Raw genomic sequence first — 21,768 nt, forward strand, 5'->3', positions numbered from 1 at the left:
TATGGTAGACTTTCAAATATATATCTAATTTTTTGCTTCCAATTGTTCTTGTTTCCTACTATATTACAGCCCTACACAGTATCACATTTGAAACTTTGTGCTGGAATCATGATAACTGCCTCTCACAATCCAAAGCAGGATAATGGTTACAAGGTATTTTCATTTTTCTCTCCGTACTTATGTCCTTCCATCTGAAGTCTGTGCCTTGGGAGCACAGGGAACGGATGAACTCTAAACCGTCTGGATATGTTCCCATGTTCTCCAGGTCTACTGGGAAAATGGGGCTCAGATCATCTCTCCTCATGATAAAGGGATTTCACAGGCTATTGAAGAAAATCTAGAACCGTGGCCTCAAGCCTGGGACGATTCTGTACTCAATGGCAGTCTGCTCCTACATGACCCAAGCGCTTCCATCAATAAAGACTACTTTGAAGACCTTAAAAAATACTGTTTTCACAGGTAAATGGGTGGGAAACTGAGTTAAATTAATGTGATTCAACCAAATTATGTTTTCATTACATTTTTGTCCTCAACTGGTATTCTATACTGTTACTATTTATATACTGTTACTGCATCTGACTTAAGAGGCTGTAGATGAGGGGTTGGCAACTTTTCTTAAAAAGACAGTGAATGCTTTTGGCTATGTGAGCCACTATGTTGCTCAACTACCCAGCTCTGTGGTTGCAAGAAAGCAGCCATAGATGATACAGAAATGAACGAACACAAACATAGCTGTGTTAAAAAAAAAAGTTTATAAAAATGGGTTTCAGGGGCATAGCTCAGTGGCAGATCCCTTGACTGTAGATCTGCCTGGCTGGCCCACAGGCTATGGTTTTCTGACCTCTGTTGTAGATTCATATATATGTATATGTGTGTGTAAAGAAAGAAAGTGAAGTCACTCAGTCACGTCCAACTCTTTACAACCCCATAGACTGTAGCCTACCAGGCTCCTCTGTCCATGGGATTTTGCAGGCAGGAGTACTGGAGTGGGTTTCCATTTCTTCTCCAGGGGATCTTCCTGACCTAGGGTTTGAACCTGGGTCTCCTGAATTGCAGGCAGACACTTTACTGTCTGAGCCACCAGGAAAGCTCTGTGTGTGTGTGTGTGTGTGTATGTATAATATATATGTGTGTGTGTGTGTGTGTGTGTGTGTGTGTGTGTGTGGGCGTACTTCTATATATGTATGTAAAAAAAAAGCTTGTTGGAAGGTGTCAAATAGAAAATGTTGAGAAAAAGGAGAGTCCAATTAAAATAAATTTATATTGAAAAAATAAAAAATAAAATGTTGACTTTTTAATCTTCCCAGAAATTTTCATTTCATATATAAACATATATACGTGTAATATATTAGTATTTCAAAATCATAACTAAGAATATAGAGTGCATGTGTCTTGTCCTATGCCTTTTCCCCTCTGGCTGCTTTGTCATGGATACCTTTCTGTATTAGCTCCCATTAGTCCTGACCCTTTTGTTTTAATGGCTACTGTACCAGCCTGTTTAACCCTGTGACACAGATGTGATGCTCATGGATAGGAAGCAGAGGAGCTGAGTGAAGGGTTGTCCTGCCCTAGTATGCCGAGGGTCCCATCACTCCTGATTGTCCCCTTAGGAAGAAACCACTGATAGTTAAGCAGCAGAACTTCAGGGTTGTCTCTAGTATTGTATTTGCTGGACCGTCTGGGAGTGGCGGCTCCTGTATGGAATGTGGAAGCCCCGCCCCACCTGAAGGGAGCTGCCGTGCCATTGGTGTTACCATGTGCAAACATAGATCCCGCATTCCCAGTTATCTGATTTTTTTCTCCTAAGAAAAACTGGAAACCTAGATTTTTGTATATGAAATTCTCTAATTTTTAAATGTTGGGGACCATTTAAAAATGGTCTGTAATCCAAACAAAACTCATCTGTGCATGTTCCTTCTGTCTCTCTTACTGAGCTTCATAAAGACTAAGCGTTTCTAGTTTTCTCCTACTCACCACGTAGCACCAGAGTCAGCAACTTTGAACACGGTTCCTTGAGTATTGGGGGGGGTGTGTGTGTGTATAAGAGTATTCAGAAAAATACATAGTAGATGGAATTCCCTGATGGCATCACCAACTCGATGGATATGAATTTGAGTAAACTCTGGGAGTTGGTGATGGACAGGGAGGCCTGGCATGCTGCGATTCGTGGGGTCGCAAAGAGTCGGACACGACTGAGCGACTGAACTGAACTGAACCGATGGTCCTGGTAGTGGTTAGAACTGTGCGCTTTCACTGTGGAGGGCAGGGCTTTGGTTCTTGGTTGGGGAACTAAGATCCCACAAGATGTGCAGGGTGCAAAAAAAAAGATACAGTGCAGGCATCAGAATTATATATACATTTATAAAGTTAATAATGATTTAAAAATTGCTCTTAGAAATGTTATACTAGCTGAGGTTCTCACCAACCGAATATGATAACAGTATATGGTCCCCACACGTTCTTACCTACACTGAGTATTATGAAGTATCTCCTCTTTCCCAGTTTGCTACATGAAACCAATACCTAACTTTATTTACACTTTTAATTATGAATATTTTTATCTTTATTTAACCTATATTTTTCTAAGTATTTGTTCTTTTTTTTTGCATTTGTGAAACCTCTTTGCTTGTACAGAAAAGCTAGTCTTTGTTTATTTCAAATATTGTTTTCCCTTCTGTTATTACCTTTGGATTTTTTCATTGAAACTTTTAATTGCCAACTTCTGGGTTTTGTGTCATACTTAAAAAGATTTCACTATACCAAGATTATTTTTTAAAAAGCACAACTCTTGTTTTACTTTAAAGCTTTCGTGTTTACATTTTGCAATGTTTTGTTTTGTTTTTGGCCATGCCACATGACATGTGAGATTTTAGTTCCCCAGCCAGGGATCAAACCTGTGTCCCCTGCAGTGGAAGCACAAAGTCCTAACCACTGTATTCCAGAGAAGTCCATATTTTGCACCGTTTAAATCTTTTGAATTCTTAGTTATTTTTAATTTTGTATGAGGCATAAAGTAGGAAAGCAGATTAAATTCTTTCTAAAAAGTGCAATTGTGCTAACATATTACACTGAAGAATCTATTTTTCTTTGACTAACTGGAAATATCACCTTTAATCAGACAGTTTCTAACATGATTTAAGTGCTGTTATCTATCAGATAACCGCTATATTCCCTTCCTTTGTACTAATTAATTCATCTCATTTTAATCATCACAGTAATGCTGAGGGTAGGTTCTGATATATTGCCATTTTATAGATGAGAAAACTGTAACTCAGAGAGGTCACAGAAAATAAGCAACAGTCCCACAGCTTAGAATTGCAGAGCTCTAGGGACTTTCCGAGTGGTTGGGTGGCTAAGACTTCACGCTCCCAATGCAGGGGGCCTGGGTTTGATCTCTGGTCAGGGAACTAGATCCCACATGCCACAACTAAAGATCTCACGTACTGCAACAAAGATTGAAGATCCTGTGTGTTACAAGTAAAACCCAGGGCAGCCAAATAAAAGGAGCAGATCTCCAGGAGTTAAATTTAGAATCTGTCTCCAAATCATATTAAGCCCTAAGCCTTACTGCTTCTCACATATTTCCCAATTCAAGTTGGATCAACTTCTGAATTTCATCTTTTCCAGATTTGTTCTTACTAATCGTGCATATTTATTTTTCTAGACGTATTTATTTTCAAAGATATGTTTGTTTTAAACTACTGTTGTCTTAAGGAAGACCTTGTTCATTTACTCATTGCCAAAAGAAGTGTACACTACCTTAGAAACTAGCAGTCAGATAGCTGGAATTTTTTAACACTTTGTATTTACATTTGCTATAACTTCTGCTGTTAATTTTGATGTTATTTTTATTCTAAATTAAGTCCCTCAATCAGAGCACTTTGCTAAATAGGATTGTTACTTGACAAAGAAAATGTTTTATTAGTCATACGTCTGTATATGGGAAGTTCCATCGCATTGTGTTCAAAGGGACATTTTGAAAGTCTTATGTGAAGATGGTAGGGAATAGATGAAGCCCTGGAGCTGGCACTGCTGTGGGTAGGTACTGCCGTGGGCCAGCTGGGAGTCCCTCCTGGAACCCACTGTAGGTGTGAAGTTGTAGCATGAAACAAAATCCAGAAGTAATCGGCTTTGCAGGAAGTAACTGCAGAGTGAAATTTAAAACAATGTGTTGTGGGAGCGTGTATGTTTGGGAGAGAGTGAAAAAGCTTTCTTTTTTTTTTTAAATAGAATTTTGAAAGATACTCAGTTGTCTTATACATTCTTATTATTTTGAAATCTTATGTTCTTGGGTATCTGGTTCCTTGGTATTTTGCAAACCTCCTTTCATTTTGAGAGCCATGTTTGTGTATCTTCTCGTTCTCCACATGTCTGTTTCTAGGGCTGTGAACAAGGAGACCAAGGTGAAGTTTGTGCATACCTCTGTCCACGGTGTGGGTCACAGCTTCGTGCAGTCGGCTTTCAAGGCATTCGACTTTGTTCCTCCCGAGGCTGTTCCCGAACAGAAGGACCCTGATCCTGAGTTCCCAACAGTGAAATACCCGAATCCCGAAGAGGGTAAAGGTGTCTTGGTAACTTGACTGTTTTTTAATTATAAAATTTATCTTGAATATAATTCAAAATTATTACTTTGGAGTAAAACAAGTTTTTCTTGTATTTTCATTGTGGCAAACAAAAATGTGATTTCATCATTGAAAATTTATATTTATTAGGCATCCATTCTTAAAGGAACTTTCAAATCAGATGTCTTAAGCATCAGGATGCAAAAGCTGAAATTGCTCGCAAATTTAAAATGATGCTTTACATTCAATTTAATTAATTTAATTTAATTTAATTTAATTTACTGTGCTTCTTAATGCCAAAAAGAAACAATAATAGAATGGAGATTTGTCACACAATTTTTATTTCTCAGTTAACATTTTTCTGATATGAAAAAGTTGCTATTTCAATTATGGTTCCCTTAAGCTTTTTATTTTATTTATTTTTAGTATTTATTTACTTGGCTGCCCCAGATCTTAGTTGCAACATGTGGGCTCTAGTCCCCTGACCAGTGATTGAACCAGGCCCCGTGCACTGGGGGCGCAGAGTCTTAGCTGCTAGACCATCAAAGAAGCCCCCACTTAAACTTTTTAAAGGTTAGGGTAACAGTTATACTCAGAGAGTCAATTTTGATTTGTCTATGAGGTTGATCACAGGGCCAGGCTTAGAAATAACCAGTCCAGCCACAAACACAGTCAGATGTTGGGCGAGTCCCACTGGCACACATGGGTCATGCGTTGATGCTCTCCTTATCTGACCTCTGACTTAGGAAGTAGTATGTGACCAACCAAGACCAGTTCCAGAAATAAGATTCAGTCTTGGTTTGGGAAAAGACCTCTTTTAGTTCTTAAAGAACTGAATATTTTTAAAGACTGTAGTGTGCTCAGTTCTTGGTTGGAGTGATCTTTTTCTCTTCTTTTTCTCTCTTTTTCAGACTTTGTCTTTTGCTTTGGCTGACAAAACCAAGGCCAAAATCATTTTAGCAAATGACCCAGATGCTGATAGACTTGCTGTGGCAGAAAAGCAAGACAGGTACAATAAATTGTGATTACCTGCATGATGTGTGATATAGTGTCAGTCAGATGTTTCTAGAGGGACCGGATGTATTTGGAAATGTTTCCCAATTATCTTGCAAATGATCATCTCATTGAACCTCTGTCAGATCCTCTGACGTAGAGCAAGTACCAGTCCAGCAGCCACAGGTTCGGCAAGCATAATGTAGGGTCAGCCAGCCCAGCGTGTATTTGGTATTGAACTTTGGTATTGAACTTACTTGTTACCATCCCCCTTTTATCATCACTTTTATCATAATTAATGACTCAGTGCCTAATCAGGGCAAAGTACTTTGTTTGGTGCTGACTTTAAAGTTCAGCACTTGACAAAGGTTTGGTGAGGAGCCAGACCTTCAATGCCATGTTGAATCCCAAAGAAAGACAGTGCCAAAGAATGCTCAAACTACCGCACAATTGCACTCATCTCACACGCTTGTAAAGTAATGCTTCAAATTCTCCAAGCCAGGCTTCAGCAATATGTGAACCGTGAACTTCCAGATGTTCAAACTGGTTTTAGAAAAGGCAGAGAGGAACCAGAGATCAAATGGCCAACATATGCTGGATCATCGAAAAAGCAAGAGAGTTCTAGAAAAACATCTATTTCTGCTTTATTGACTGTGCCAAAGCCTTTGACTGTGTGGATCACAATCAACTGTGGAACATTCTGAAAGAGATGGGAATACCAGACCACCTGACCTGCCTCTTGAGAAACCTGTATGCAGGTCAGGAAGCAACAGTTAGAACTGGACATGGAACAACAAACTGGTTCCAAATAGGAAAAGGAGTACATCAAGGCTGTATATTGTCACCCTGCTTATTTAGCTTATATGCAGAGTACATCATGAGAAATGATGGGCTGGAAGAAGCACAAGCTGGAATCAAGATTGCCGGGAGAAATATCAATAACCTCAGATATGCAGATGACACTACCCTTATGGCAGAAAGTAAAGAAGAGCTAAAGAGCCCCTTGATGAAAGTGAAAGTGGAGAGTGAAAAAGTTGGCTTAAAGCTCAACATTCAGAAAACGAAGATCATGGCATCTGGTCCCATCGCTTCATGGGAAATAGATGGGGAAACAGTGGCTGACTTTTATTTTTCTGGGCTCCAAAATCACTGCAATTGCTGTTGCAGCCATGAAATAAAAAGACGCTTACTCCTTGGAAGGAAAGTTACCACCAACCTAGATAGCATATTGAAAAGCAGAGACATTACTTTACCAACAAAGGTCCATCTAGTAAAGGCTGTGGTTTTTCCAGTGGTCATGTATGGATGTAAGAGTTGGACTATAAAAAAAGCTGAGTGCCGAAGAATTGATGCTTTTGAACTGTGGTGTTGGAGAAGACTCTCAAGAGTCCCTTGGACTGCAAGGAGATCCAACCAGTCCATCCTAAAGGAGATCAGCCCTGGGTGTTCATTGGAAGAACTGATGTTGAAGCTGAAACTCCAATCCTTTGGCCACCTCATGCGAAGAGCTGACTCATTTGAAAAGACCCTGATGCTGGGAAAGATTAAGGGCAGGAGGAGACGGGGATGACAGAGGATGAGATGGCTGGATGGCATCACCGACTCGATGGACATGGGTTTGAGTGAACTCCGGGAGTTGGTGATGGACAGAGAGGCCTGGCGTGCTGCGGTTCATGGGGTTGCAAAGAGTCGGACACAACTGAGCGACTAAACTGACTGAACGGAGACCAGAGAGCTTGCCTGTGGGGTGCTGCAATGCTTGAGATAAGTGTGACTATAGAGTTTGTACAGAGCAGTGATGGATTAGGAGGAAAGTTGAAAGGTACACAGCCTCCAAGTAGTTTTGCAGGTCAAAGAGCATGTGTGATGTTTGGGGGACAGTTTGGTGCTGCCAAAGGTTTAGGACTTTCAGTTATGACAAAACAGGTTCAATTCTGTGTCAGTTTTTAGAAATTTAAGTTGAGGTGCTATATGATCAAATGTGAGGTATGCTTGTAACCACCTTGACTTCACAAAGTGATAGTTGCAGGCTTGTTCTCTGGTGTCCAGACTGTGCTAGAACTGTGCTGAATCTTAAGGAATGCTAAGCTCTCTCTCAGAAACTGCAGTGCTGAGCAAAAACTTGAAATATATGAGCTATTATACTTGGGGGGGCATCTTGCCCGCATGTATCTGTTATGTTTAAAACCAAAGCCCTTTGCTGAAGACTGAAATAAAAGCATTTCTGTGTCATCGCTGACATACTTAGAGTTTTCAAAGATAGGGTGTTTGTCTAGGCAAACTGGCTGAGACACGGTAGCTGCTCAGATGTTTGTGCAGTGGTAGCCACACTTCTGTTATGTGAACAAGAATAATGAGAACAACAACAAAGATTAGGGAGAACAGTCCTGCAGAGGCCCCTTGGAGCCTTGTTTGGCTTAATTGTTCTGTCCATATTTGTCACTTACAGTTAAGCACTCTCTTAAGATCACTGTCATGCACAGGTGGTTTTTTCTTTCAGTGGCGAATGGAAAGTGTTTTCAGGCAATGAGTTGGGGGCCCTCCTGGGCTGGTGGCTCTTTACTTCTTGGAAAGAAAAGAACCAAGATCACAGCGCCCTTCAAAACTTATACATGTTGTCCAGCACCGTCTCTTCCAAAATCCTGCGAGCCATCGCCTTGAAGGAGGGCTTTCACTTTGAGGTATAGTGTTTGTGAGACTTGCCCCTTTCCCTTTCTTTTGCTCTGGAGAAAGTCTAAGGCGTTTCTCTCTTGGATTATCCTTTTAGGAAACATTAACTGGCTTTAAATGGATGGGAAATCGAGCCAAACAGCTGATAGACCAGGGGAAAAATGTCTTATTTGCATTTGAAGAAGCTATTGGTAAGAGTTGAGCACCATGATCATGTGATCAGTTAATTTATAGAATGTGCATAAATGGGCAAAGATTTGGATTTGGGCTCAAAGATTAACAGTGAAACAGAAGCATGCAGTTTGCTTTTCTTCTGTGACCCTCTGCAAATGCTGAACTGTCCAACCCCAGAGTTGGCGTCAGATTTTTTTTTAGCTGAAAAGAATATCTCACAAATAATCAAGCCATTCATGTAAGGAAGTGAATCCTCTCCCCTGATGACTGTAAATAGTGATGTTTTGTACTTGGCTGTAGTAGCTTAAGAAAATCCTCCTACTTGGGGAGCTGAAGTATTTCCTCACTGTGGTGTTGATATCTAGGCCACATATAGTTCACTGCCCGTTAGAGAGTGCCCTGCAAAGATATGTCCAGAAGAAAGGAGAAGCCACAGTTGTAGGACTTCCAGCAGAGTGGTTATCACCTGAAAGAACCAGCCAGGATAATGGGAAAACACTTGTCTTAAATAATCACTATAAATGAGCGAAACAGAGAGCCAGCAATAGAAACGTGAAATGCAAATGTTTGTGCTGGGGATATTTTAGCTGTTTATTTAGTAAAAGTTACTATGTGTATGCTAAGTTGCTTCAGTTGTGTCCAACTCTTTGCAACCGTATGGACCATAGCCCACCAGACTCCTCTGTCCATGGGATCCTCTAGGCAAGAATACTGGAGTGGGTTGTCATGCCCTCCTCCAGGGGATCTTACTGACCCAGGGATTGAACCTTCATCTCTTATGTCTCCTGTATTAGCAGGTGATTTCTTTACCACTAGTGCTACCTGGGAAGCCCCAAAATTTGTTTATCCAAAATTTATTGCTTATCAATTACACACTGACCCTGAAGGAAATGGATAAACTGATGTTAGCCTGTAGTAGTTTATATAAGTGAGGTTAGTAACCACACAAAAGAGTATAGGCTCACTGTCAAGGTGAATCATGTACTGGCAAAAACTACAGGAATTCAGAGAAGACAGAATAAGCATTGACTCGAGCAATTAGAAACAATTTTGTGTGAGCTGAAGGGCTAGACCTGGAAAATGAGGACAATTTGTCTAGAAGGGAGACTATCCTTACAAGTTATTCAACAAATACTTCCTCTTTTTGTTCCTTTTTTTTTTTTAATTAAAGCATAGTTGAGGGCTTCCCTGCTTATTTAACTTATATTCAGAGTACATCATGAGAAATGATGGGCTGGATAAAGCACAAGCTGGAATCAAGATTGCAGGGAGAAATATCAATAACCTCAGATATGCAGATGACACCGTACTTCTAGCAGAAAGCAAAGAACTAAAGAGCCTCTTGATGAAAGTGAAAGAGGAAAGTGAAAAAGTTGGCTTAAAACTCAACATTCAGAAAACTAAGATCATGGCATCCGGTCCCATCACTTCATGGCAAATAGATGAGGAAACAGTGGCTGACTTTATTTTGGGGGGCTCCAAAACCACTGCAGATGGTGACTGCAGCCATGAAATTAAAAGGTGCTTACTACTTGGAAGAAAAGTTGTGACCAACCTAGATAGCATGTTAAAAAGCAGAGACATTACTTTGCCAACAAAGGTCCATCTAATGGTATTTCCAGTAGTCATGTATGGATATGAGAGTTGGACTATAAGGAAAGCTGAGCACCAAAGAATTGATGCTTTTGAACTGTGGTGTTGAAAAGACTCTTGAGTCTCTTGGACTGCAAGGAGATCCAACCAGTCCATGCTAGAGGAAATCAGTCCTGAATATTCATTAGAAGGACTGATGCTAAAGCTGAAACTCTAATACTTAGGCCACCTGATGCGAAGAACTGACTCATTTGAAAAGACCTTGATGCTGGGAAGATTGAAGGCAGGAGAAGGGGATGACAGAGGGTGAGATGGTTGGATGGCATCACCGACTCAATGGACATGAGTTTGAGTAAGCTCCGGGAGTTGGTGATAGACAGGGAAGCCTGGCGTGCTGCAGTCCATGGAATCACAAAGAGTTGGACATGACTGAGCGACTGAACTGAACTGAACTGAGGGCTTCCCAGGTGGCACTAGTGGTAAAGAACCTGCCTGCCAGTGCAGGAGACCTAAGAGATGAGGGCTGGATCCCTGGGTTGAATAGATCCCCTGGAGGGCATGGCAACCCATTCTAGTATTCTTTCCTGGAGAATCCCATGGACAGATAAGCCTTGCGGGATACAGTCCATGCGGTTGCAAAGAGTTGGACACAACTGAGCATCTGAGCGCATCCATATTATATTAGTTTCAGGTTTACAACATAGTGATTCAGTATTTTTATAGACTATACTTCATTTATAGTTATTATAAAATATTGGCTAGACTCCTTGTGTTGTACAATGCATCCTTATATATCATTTATTTTATACATAATAGTTTGTACTCAACAAATACTTCGTGAAGGCCCACTAGGCACTGGGCTAGATTCTTAAATACAATGGTGGTGAATGAGAATCATTTACATCCTTGACAACCGCTCATGCAATAGGCAGGATGCATATAGATGTGTGTATCCGCAGTGTGTAAAAGGACCCAGTCCTTAGGATATGTGTATGACTCGTATTTCTGCAGGATATATGTGCTGCCCTTTCGTGCTGGACAAAGATGGAGTCAGCGCTGCTGTCATAACTGCAGAGTTGGCCAGCTTTCTAGCAACCAAGAATTTGTCTTTGTCTCAGCAGCTAAAAGCCATCTATGTTGAGTAAGTTTCTATTGACTATTTAATTGAAGTAATTTTTTTTAAATCAGTTCAGGTGTACAACACAATGATTCAGTGTATGTCTATATTGTGAAATGATCACAGTAGATACAGTTAACATGCATCCGCACACAGGAATATTTTTTACTGTTTTGCTCTCTTCTTGTGCATGGGGTACTCATATTCTTTCTGATGCTCTTGCTTTAGTTATGAATTCTATTTCTTATGAAAACTAAATAAGAGATCACCTTTTCCTTTTGGTACTTAAGCAGTTAATAGTAATTACCATTTGTGATGACGTTAATCCTTCATAAATGAGAACATTAGTTGCAGAAATGGCTGAGGGAAGAATGTGATTTTTTAAATCTCCAGTGTTGAAAAACACTAAATGTGTTCATTAAACATCTGTTTAGTCTTTGTGGCAATTACTTATTTCTGCCTTTCTAGTGCAAAAACAACCAGATACAAGGTAATGGGCATGACGTGGCTATATTCCAATGATAAAACTTCTACTTACAAATAGAGACTGAGGGCCACACAGCAGGGCAGTGATTCCTGGGGTAGATTGTTGGACCTCTTTATTTAATGCTGAATTATTCCTTTGAAATTAGTCATGGCTGTTTGTTTTAGAATATACTGTGCAATAGATACATGTTCAGTGTATACTGTGCACAATTATTTGTTCCTCATTTGCATGTAACCATGTTTGTATTGATAGGTATGGCTACCATATCACCAGAGCTTCGTATTTTATCTGCCATGATCAAGAAACTATTAAACAATTATTTGAAAACCTTAGAAACTATGATGGGAAGAGTAATTATCCAAAAACTTGTGGCAGATTTGAGATTTCTCACGTTAGGGACCTTACAACTGGCTATGATGATAATGAACCTGATAAAAAAGCTGTGAGTAATTTTTTTTATCATTTAAAGTCTTTTCTATTTACTTTTTCACTATGCTTTGAATAGTTCAACCTATTTAATCATATAATTAATTGAAGCTGATTTTAGGCATTACTATGAATAAGCTATTAAAATATAGAGATAATTTTAAAACATGAGCTAAAACTACAGGGATTCTCACTAGTCATCTCAGCCCACGCCATCTTTGAACACAGCAGGAAATCGATACAGTCGGCTCTCGGTATCTTAGGCACATCATAAACACCGAGGGTCAACTTACTACACTAGTGTATATAATGGACTTAAGCATCCGTGGATTTTGGTATCTGCAGGGGATCCTGGCACCCTCCATGGGTGCTGAGGGATGACTATACTCAGGAGTGTAAGACCTGCCTGTGGTTAGAAGCTAATTGGTGATGCTCTGGGTAGAATCTGGGTCTTCTGATCGCAAATCCGGCTTTTCCTCTCTTTCAGCAGTTGAACTTGAAAAAACAGCAGAATCACCTGGTGGCCAGGTTAAAACTGAGTGCTGCAGCCCACCCCTTATTTGCCTTTCTAATAAATGCCCTGCTGATGCAGATGTTACTCGTCCAGCCTTGAGAACTACTGTTAGCTTCCTCCTTAGTTTTACCCTATTCTCTGACTATATGGGAGTTGTTGGGGCTTCTCTGGTGGCTCAGATGGTAAAGAATCCACCTGCAGTGTGGGATACCCATGTTCAATCCCTGGGTCGGGAAGATCCCCTGGAGAAAGGAATGGCTACCCACTCCAGTATACTTGCTTGGAGAATTCCATGGACAGAGGAATGTGGCGGGCTATAGTCCATGGGGTTGCACAGAGTTGCACATGACTGAGCAACTAACACTAATCATTCATTCATATGGGAGTTGTTAGCTATAGCACATGAGTTCAAATTCTTCCTACCATGTGGATCCCCGACTGGAGTCCAAAGAAGGCACAAATATGGCAGAAGATAGTATTGCTAACTATGGCAAGTGGGTAGGGGAAGAAGAGTAGGAATATCCGTATGAGATGCTGGACATTTGCTTTAATATTCTCCTTTTTATATTTTTTAATTTACATTTGCACACAAAATGGTTTTAAAAGGCAAATAGTATTAAAGGGTTATGAAGAAACTTGGCGGTTCCACCTCCTACCACTTCATTGCCATGTGTCAAGAAAACCACCTTCCCTCTTAGTTGTTTCTCATGGTTCTAAATAACATGCTCATGTAGTGATGCTTTGACTTATCGGTGTTAGGCTTTATTAATTTTCTATGATGGAGATTGGAGGAGGAAATGGCAGCCCACTCCAGTATTCTTGCCTGGAAAATCGCATGGACAGAAGAGCCTGGCAAGCTATAATCCATAGGGTCGCAAAGAGTTGGACACTACTAAAGCGACTTAACAACATGATGGAAATAGGGATTTAGTTCTTAGAGTTGCAGCATTCACAACTCTTCTCCCCTGTCCTTGCAGTACAGTTGTACCACAGGTTTTGGCAACATCAGATTGCAAGCTTGTATTATGATGACTAGTAACTATTGTTTTCTGCTTAGCTAAGTAGTGTACTTTGCTTAGGTTCCCCTTACCTGGTATAAAGAATTATTTTTTTTTGTAATTAATAACTGCTTTGTTCTTTTATTTGCATGGATTTCTATGTATTCCTCACCAGTTCTTGCCACATCCTTCAAATAGCTTTCAGTAGGGTTTTCTCGGAGAAGGCAATGGCACCCCACTCCAGTACTCTTGCCTGGAAAATCCCATGGATGGAGGAGCCTGGTGGGCTGCAGTCCATGGGGTCACTAAGAGTCGGACACGACTGAGCGACTTCACTTTCACTTTTCACTTTCATGCATTGGAGAAGGAAATGGCAGCCCACTCCAGTGTTCTTGCCTGGAGAATCCCAGGAACGGGGGAGCCTGGCGGGCTGCCGTCTATGGGGTCTCACAGAGTCGGACATGACTGAAGCGACTTAGCAGCAGCAGCAGCAGCAGCAGGGTTTTCTACCTAGTCCAATGATTCCCTGCTTCTGTTGGTTCCATCTTGTTTCCAAAGGCCTCCCTCCTGGCCCCTTTCTCTGGGGAGGGCCCATTGCTCTCTGGGTTGAATGCCCAGCTGTCATCCTGGGGATGCTCTTCACTACTCTCTGGGGTTATATCCCTTGCTCCTGGACCCCTTTTTATAATTAGCTTCCTAAATCACATTTTCTAGTATCTTCCTAAGAAGAAGTGAATAGAGGTAAATTTTTAGAGGTGTTTAGGTCTGAAAATGTCTTGCTCTACCCACACACTTTATTGACTCACAGTTTTGAAAGCATTGCTCCATGTTTGTCAAGCTGTGGAGCATCCATCATTCATTTATTCGGGGAATAGTTGGAACCTGCTGTGTGCTGCATCCAGGGATAAGGATGCCATACCCATTCAGTCCTTTCTGTGCAATATTTTTTTTTCTCTGTGGAAAGTATTAGGAACATTCCACTAAACCTTGGGTTCAGAATTCCAGTGATAAGCTTTTAGTATGGGCCTCCTTTCTTTCATTTTCTGGACACTTGGTTGGTCTTTGTTGGCCTGTGGAGTCATTTCTTTCAGTCCTGAGAAACTCTTGATTTTTTTCAAAGAAGGAGGCTGGATGGTTGTTTTCCAAATAACCTTTTCCCTTGAATTTTCTGTTCTCCCCTTCTTGACAAGTCCTTCTTGACAAGTTCTCAGACACTGACCCTCCGAGTGATGTTCTGCTTTCCATGTTTCACCTCTTCCCATTGTCCATCTGTGTCTTCCTTTCCTACTTTTTGGAGAGATTACCTCAACATTAAATGTCTGCTTCTTTGAACATTTCAGCTCTTTTTCCTCTATTAAAAGTAATATCTTGTTTTGTGTATATTATATCTTATCTCTATTAAGGATATTAATTGTAGCTTTGTTTTTTTAATGTAGATCTTTCTTCCTGTGAATTGTCTTTATTTCCTTCAAGGTCTTCTGGGGACGCCTCGCTGTCACCCCAGTCTCCTGCCTAAGGGTAATAAGCTGGGATGCTGAGTCCTTGGAAGTGTTGGAGAGGTCAATGGGACCTGGGAGGAGAGGTGCTAGTGTTCAGTGTGGGGACTCTGAGTTACTCTGTTTTCTCCATGTTCTGCCTTCCATGATGCCCAGTGTCCCCCAACTTCTAAGCTCTTCTGTTTCAGTTATACCAGAGATTTAAGCCATCTCCTGGTGAGGTGGTTTGTTGACCACATGGGCAGAAGTTGAGGATCTGGGAGGATCCAATAGCTCCTTTCAGATGCTCCCTCTGTCTGCCCTTGCCTCATGCCTGCCCTTTGCAGTACCTGGTGCCCCGGTTAGTGAGCTTTGCTCTGCAGGGGGTCCTGACTCAGTTCGTGTCTGCCTGTTGTAGGCGCCCCCTGGTCATTGTCCTGTGTTCCAGCAGGTCCCTTCCACCTCTTCATCTGGTTTCTGACTGCCATGATTGGTTGGCAAACCCCTCAACAGCTGCTGCCGCTTTGCCCTTGTGTGCTTTTTTATTTTAATACTTCGGTCACTTTAGTAGAGTTTGAAGAGCAGTCAGCCATGATACATATACCAGGAGCTTTTGAAAGTGAAATAAGCCTATTTCATTGTTTTGTGGGGTTTTGTAATGCATTATTAATCGGTTTAAAGCAATTTCTTGTGAAAGGGTGTGTTTCGATTTTAGAAAAACTTTCAGTAGCTTTAATAAAACCATAGAGGTAAAAAGTAGTATACAAAGTTACTTTATTTTCACAAATTGGCTTATTATTATTTATTTCATTTATACCTAGTATATTTTCTGACTTCCTCAAATGTGTTCTTCTTTTTTTTGCATTTACTTTCTTGCTTATTTGAGGAAAAATATTAGTTAGGTAAAAAACAACTTACGTTGCTACTTACTAATAAATTTATAACATGACAATTAATTCCTAGATTCTCCCGACTAGTAAAAGCAGCCAGATGATCACCTTTAGCTTTGCTAATGGAGGTGTGGCCACCATGCGGACCAGTGGGACAGAGCCCAAAATCAAGTACTATTTGGAACTGTGCGCCCCCCCTGGAAATAGGTATGGACGGCAGCGGCTGTGGTGTTTATTCCTTAAACTTCCTAAATGCTCTGCAGACACTAAGTAAAGTAGCTCATCTGTCCAGTATGTAGTTTAGTAAGAATGTTGTTTCAGAACCTGCAGTAATATTATGATTTTAATAGCTTTTGAAGTGTCGAGGAACAGGAGTGCTTTCTTCCTATTTATTTCCTTCTAAAATTTCCCTGTATGGGAAAACTTCTTAATTTCAGTAATATTAATAAAATTTCCTTTTTCTAGTACTTTTTATTTGAGGCTGGCACCAGTGACTTTTTCTCCATGTCCCTGGTACAAATGAATTAAAATCCATTAATGAATTAATGGATTAAATTAATGAATTAATGAAATCCATCCAGTCAATTACAAATCCATTCAACAAATATCTTTGAGCATCCATTGTGTGTAAATCATGGTGGGTTTTGGGGCAGATAAAGAGCCACAGCAGAAAGTGTCCTCACCGCCAAAGAGCTGATGGTCTAGTAGCTTCAAGGTCATGTTTTGTGACCTTGTAAAGGGTTTGGACTATAAAGAAAGCTGAGTGCCAAAGAATTGATGCCTTTGCACTGTTTGTTGGAAAAGACTCTTGAGAGTCCCCTGGACTGCAAGGAGATCAATCCAGTCAATCCTAAAGGAAATCAGTCCTGAATATTCATTGGAAGGACTGATGCTGAAGCTGAAACTCCAATACTTTGGCCACCTGCTGCAAAGAACTGACTAACTGGAAAAGATCCTGATGCTGGGAAAAATTGAAAGCAGGAGGAGAGGGGTTGACAGAGGATGAGATGGTTGGATGGCATCACCTACTTGACAGACATGAGTTTGAGTAAGCTCCGGGAATTGGTGATGGACAGGGAAGCCCGGCGTGCTGCAATCCATGGGGTCGCAAAGATTGGAGACAACTGAGCGACTGAACTGAAAGGGTTTGAGTCACTCAGTTTCCAACGCCTGTAATATTTGGAACTGTATCAGCCATGGTGCATGTAGCTAGCACATGTAAATGTAATATTACACATTTAACAGTCGCTTAGCTTTCACTTCTCTTTTCAGAATACAGTTCAAAATCAGGAAAGTTTTTTTAAAAGTGAATTAAGTCAGTGCTATCCAACAGAAATAAAACACGAGCCACATATGCAATTTGAAATTTCAGTTCAGTTCCGCATTTGCACCAGCCACATTGCAAGTGCACCATAGCCACGTGTTACTAGTGGCTGCTGTAGTGGACAGCATAAGTCTGTCTAGGTGGTAATGGCACATACACCCCAGAGCATTGATCAGAGGGTTTTTCTGGCTTGTGAACCAAATTTCCATTATATGGAAATAAGAGCAAAGGAAATTTTCTGAGCATCCTAAATTAGCCAGCCAATGACAGATTAAATGCAGGTTAGAGGGGCTGGGGAAGATTTGTTGCAGTTGGACTTTACTTAATCAGGGAGAAGTGAGTGCTGACAGCAAAGCAAGAAATAATAAAACAAAACTATAAACCTTGAGTACAAGAACTCAGAATATTCACCTGTCGGGGAGTTTATCATAAAGGAAATAGCAAGCTACATCCAAATGAGCCTTGAATCTTCTGAATAATTCTCGTTTCTCATTCTTACTTAGAGTTTCCATATTTCTGTGACTCACTGTTTTGAAAACAACTGAACATTGAGTCCAATTTAAAGATGTATATTCAGGGAATTTCCCTGGCGATCCTACAGTTAAAACTGCGCTTCTGCTGCAGGAGGTTCAAGTTTGATCCCTGGTTGGGTGTAGCTAAGATCCCACGTGCCATGCAGCATGGACAAAAAATTTAAAAAACAAAAAGATGGTATTTTCTCTATATATTTATCTTTTTCATTATCCTGTGAAAATACATGTTATTTTAAAAAAAAAACCTTTCTTTTATAATAACAATACAACTTACTACTCAAGGGTCTGTGGTATTTACATTTTTCACATGGCTTATTGAGTGGATTTAAATTCAAATATTAGTTTCCAAATTGCTGAAGATACTTTGAAAGTTTGCCGTTTTATTATTGTCATTGAGAAATGTCTAATTATAAGTCTGTTTAATCTATTAACAACCCTCCAATTGTTTGCACATAAATGAGTATTTTCCACATGCTTAAAATCTTGATTTCAATAAAGAGATCTAGTTCCCTAGATTTTTGTTTATACTTTAGTTGTGACCTTTTTGTTCCCAAAGTAAAATTAAAAAGATAAACAGAGGGTCTGAATTCTTGGTAAGTGACCAGCAGGCCCACTAGGAGGCTCCCCATCTCTTCCATCCTGGGAAAGCCTTACACACGAGGCTTCAGCCAAGCTCCCAATAGTTTGAAGACAGACAGGATCAGAAAACTGGGACATTAGTCCATAGATATGATGTCTAGACTCAAGCAAGGCATCAACATACCTATCACAACAGCCATAAAGCCATGGCTAAGGTTTCCTTATTTTCTGATAATGCTAAATATTATCAATATATTTTACATCATGAATTCTATTCATTTGTAGAATTCCACAACCCACTAACTCTTTAGAATTGAAAATCTTTTTTCAAATACAAGTACTATTTTTAAAATTTTTTGTTGGGGTTGATGTCTTTGTTTTTTTTATTATTATTATTGTTTTGGGGGGGTGGGGGTTGGCCATGCCACATGACTTGTGAGATCTTAGTTCCATGACCAGGGTTTGAATCTGTACCCTCGCCAGTCAAAGCACAGAGTCCTAAACCACTGGACCACCAGTGAATTCCCTTGATGTCTTTAGTTTTGTCCAGCTTTTTATTTTGAAAAATTTCAAACCTATAGAAATGTAGAATAGTGTAGTGAATAAGCACATACTCCTCATATAGACTAGGGATTGGCAAACTTTCTGTGAAGAGCCAAATAGTAACTATTTTAGAGTTTACAGACCACACAATCCTTGTTACAACCGTGCAGCTCTACTGTTGTGGATGGAAAGCACCCACAGACATAAAAGAGTGGTCGTGGCTGTTTCCGATAAAACTACGCAAACAGGCCAAAAGCCATAGTTTGCCTACCCCAACCTAGTCTCAGCAGTCGCTAATGTTTGGTGATATTTGCTCTCATATTTTTCTCAGCCATTTGAAAATAAGTTGCAGACTTTCATACTCATCTCCTAAGAACAAAGAACCTCTCTTCCTGTCTCAAAAATTAGGTAATAATTATGTCAAGCAGGGTTCTAACAGATAAACAAAACCAGCAGGAGATACATAGTAAATTAAATTCATTGATGAGTTTTAGTTTAATGGATATTGTTTAAAAAAAAAACGCAGTAATTATTAGTCAGTGTGCCTTCCTGAGAACTGTTATTTTCCTCAAAGCACATTTTTGGAGAAGGAAAAAAAGACTTGTGTAATTCATATGTATTTATGAAGCATAATTACTTTGTATGTTACCAATGGGGATAAAAATAATTATAATAATAGCTACATTTATTGAGGTTTTTGGGCCAGGTTGTGCTAATTGCTTTATATAATTTATCTCAATCTATACAACAACTCTCTTGAGAGGATAGTCTTATTTCAGTTTTACAAGTGAGGAATCTGGGCCTTTGAAAGGTCAAGTCACTCACCCAAGGGCACAGAGCTGGTAAGTAATAGAGCCAGAATTACTGTCTGTAATAAAATGGATTGTTTTAGTTGCACTGGTTAACTGTTACAATGCAAGGATGATCTTAACTAATTACGAAGATTGCCCATTTTGTTAAAGATGGTAAGGTATAAAGTATTAAAAGTTTAAATTAAGGGATTTAAATTTCTTTTATTGAACTTCTTGGTTTTAAATACAGTAACTCACATCAGCTAGTAGCCTGATACATAAGCCTGACACATAAATTAGACACATGTCTAATTATAAGTCTGTTTTATCTATTAATCAACCCTCCAATTGTTTGCACATAAATGAGTATTTTTCATGTGCTTAAAATCTTGATTTCGTTAAAGAGATCTAGTTCCCTAGATTTTTGTTTATACTTTAGTTGTGACTTTTTTGTTCCCAAAGTAAAATTAAAAAGATTTGGAGTCTGAGTTCCTGGTGCATGACCAGCAGGCCCACCAGGAGGCTCATCATCTCTTCCATCCTGGGAAGGCTTTATACATGAGGCTTCAGCCAAGCTCCCAATAGTTTGAAGACAGACAGGATCAGGAACATTCATGTCCTGCAAGACCAAGGACTTGCAGGAGATATCTTGTAACAGTTCAATGGGAATAAATGACAACTGGAGTCACGAAAGTTTTCTCTGCACTGTTAGGTGTGGACCCTGCAGAACTTTTAGGGACGCTAGGCTACAGATTGTGTGTTTTGAAAATTCTTATGGGACTTCCCTGGTGGCCCAGTGGTTAAGACTCTGCACTTCCAGTGCAGGGGGCAGAGGTTCAATCCTTGGTCAGGGAACTAATATCCCACATGCCTCACATGGCCAAAAAAAAAAAAAATTCTTATGAGAAGTGCAAAGGTGTGGTTTTGTTTATAGTAGAGACCCTGGGGAAGCCTTTGGGAAAAATAATAAATATTGTCTCATGGGCTTTTTATCCATGCCACAGATGTGTTCCCATGCTTAAGTAACTGGAGTTCTGTCTGATTTAACTCTTCACTTAAGAGTAAATATCAGTGTTGCTTGACACTGGGAGTCTTTAAAACATGCTCCAAAATAATCCACTTACCTGAAATTTTTTTCCCCCTTGTTTTGCAGTGATCCCGAGCAGCTGAAGAAAGAACTGGAAGAACTAGTTAGTGCTATTGAAGAGCATTTTTTCCAGCCACAAAAGTATAACCTCCAGCCAAAAGGAGAGTAGACCATCCCAGCCTCAAGCATAATTACATTTACCTACAACTAAGCTGAACTTGATTTCTTAAGCAATGTTTTTGAGGGCCAAATAATTTAAAGTATTGCTACAAGTATTTTATTTTTTAATAGACCTGCATTCCTCCTTATTTTATGTTTGAATGTTAAGGGAAATAAAGAAAGATGGCCCAATCTAACAAACCAACATTCCTTTTAAAAGGCTGAGCCTGGACATCATCTTGAATTTAAAAAATGAAGGCTTTAAAAATAACCTTCAAAAAACATGTTGTGATTAATAAGCTTTCATCAGAATAAATACCAAATATGTTTGTCCTCTAAAATTCATTTTATATGTAAGTGAAACAGCCATAAAGCCTATACAGTTACTAAATTCTGGGCTGTCAAATCTAAGCTAGCCACTTTTATATATGTATATATTTGCATTTCTAGCAAGTCCTTATGAGATAAATGAATAGAGCAAATGTTGTGTTTTAGGGAAAATACAAATCACAGGAACCTGTAAAATGGAGCAAAAGATATTTTAAAAAGGTAAAGTTTTTTGATCTAAAACTTTATTTCTAATTATGCACCATTATACACTATGTAGGTGGTAGAAAAAAACAGCTTAACCATCTTTGTGTGTTGTGTGTTCATTTCCTTTTTTAAAATCTTGAATCAAACAGTTGGTTATTTGACACTTGCAAAGTAGATTATTTAATATTTTTTTTTGCTTTAGTACATTTAAATGTAATCTTGATCCTAAAGTAGCAAGGATTATAAGCAATAACTTCATGACTGACCTTGGTTTTTTGTTTGTTTGTTTTTTGGTTTTTTTTTTTGCCTTGTTTTTATG

The 21,768-nt window shown here is 39.6% G+C and overlaps 1 protein-coding gene across 1 annotated transcript in view; it reads left to right on the top strand.

The window, feature by feature from the left end:
• PGM2 (phosphoglucomutase 2) overlaps positions 1 to 21,288 on the top strand; it is a 36,019-nt gene extending 14,731 nt beyond the window's left edge. The window contains exons 5-14 of the mRNA XM_052642043.1: positions 70 to 153; positions 266 to 459; positions 4,382 to 4,571; positions 5,474 to 5,571; positions 8,056 to 8,236; positions 8,323 to 8,416; positions 11,004 to 11,133; positions 11,849 to 12,038; positions 15,973 to 16,106; positions 20,823 to 21,288. Of these exons, the coding sequence (XP_052498003.1) occupies positions 70 to 153; positions 266 to 459; positions 4,382 to 4,571; positions 5,474 to 5,571; positions 8,056 to 8,236; positions 8,323 to 8,416; positions 11,004 to 11,133; positions 11,849 to 12,038; positions 15,973 to 16,106; positions 20,823 to 20,925 (1,398 nt within the window). The 3' untranslated portion in view covers positions 20,926 to 21,288. The remainder of the gene's footprint in view (positions 1 to 69; positions 154 to 265; positions 460 to 4,381; positions 4,572 to 5,473; positions 5,572 to 8,055; positions 8,237 to 8,322; positions 8,417 to 11,003; positions 11,134 to 11,848; positions 12,039 to 15,972; positions 16,107 to 20,822) is intronic.
• Positions 21,289 to 21,768: the final 480 nt, after the last annotated feature.

The sequence above is a fragment of the Budorcas taxicolor genome, chromosome 6, assembly GCF_023091745.1.
Source record: "Budorcas taxicolor isolate Tak-1 chromosome 6, Takin1.1, whole genome shotgun sequence".
Classification (NCBI taxonomy): Eukaryota; Metazoa; Chordata; class Mammalia; order Artiodactyla; family Bovidae; genus Budorcas; species Budorcas taxicolor.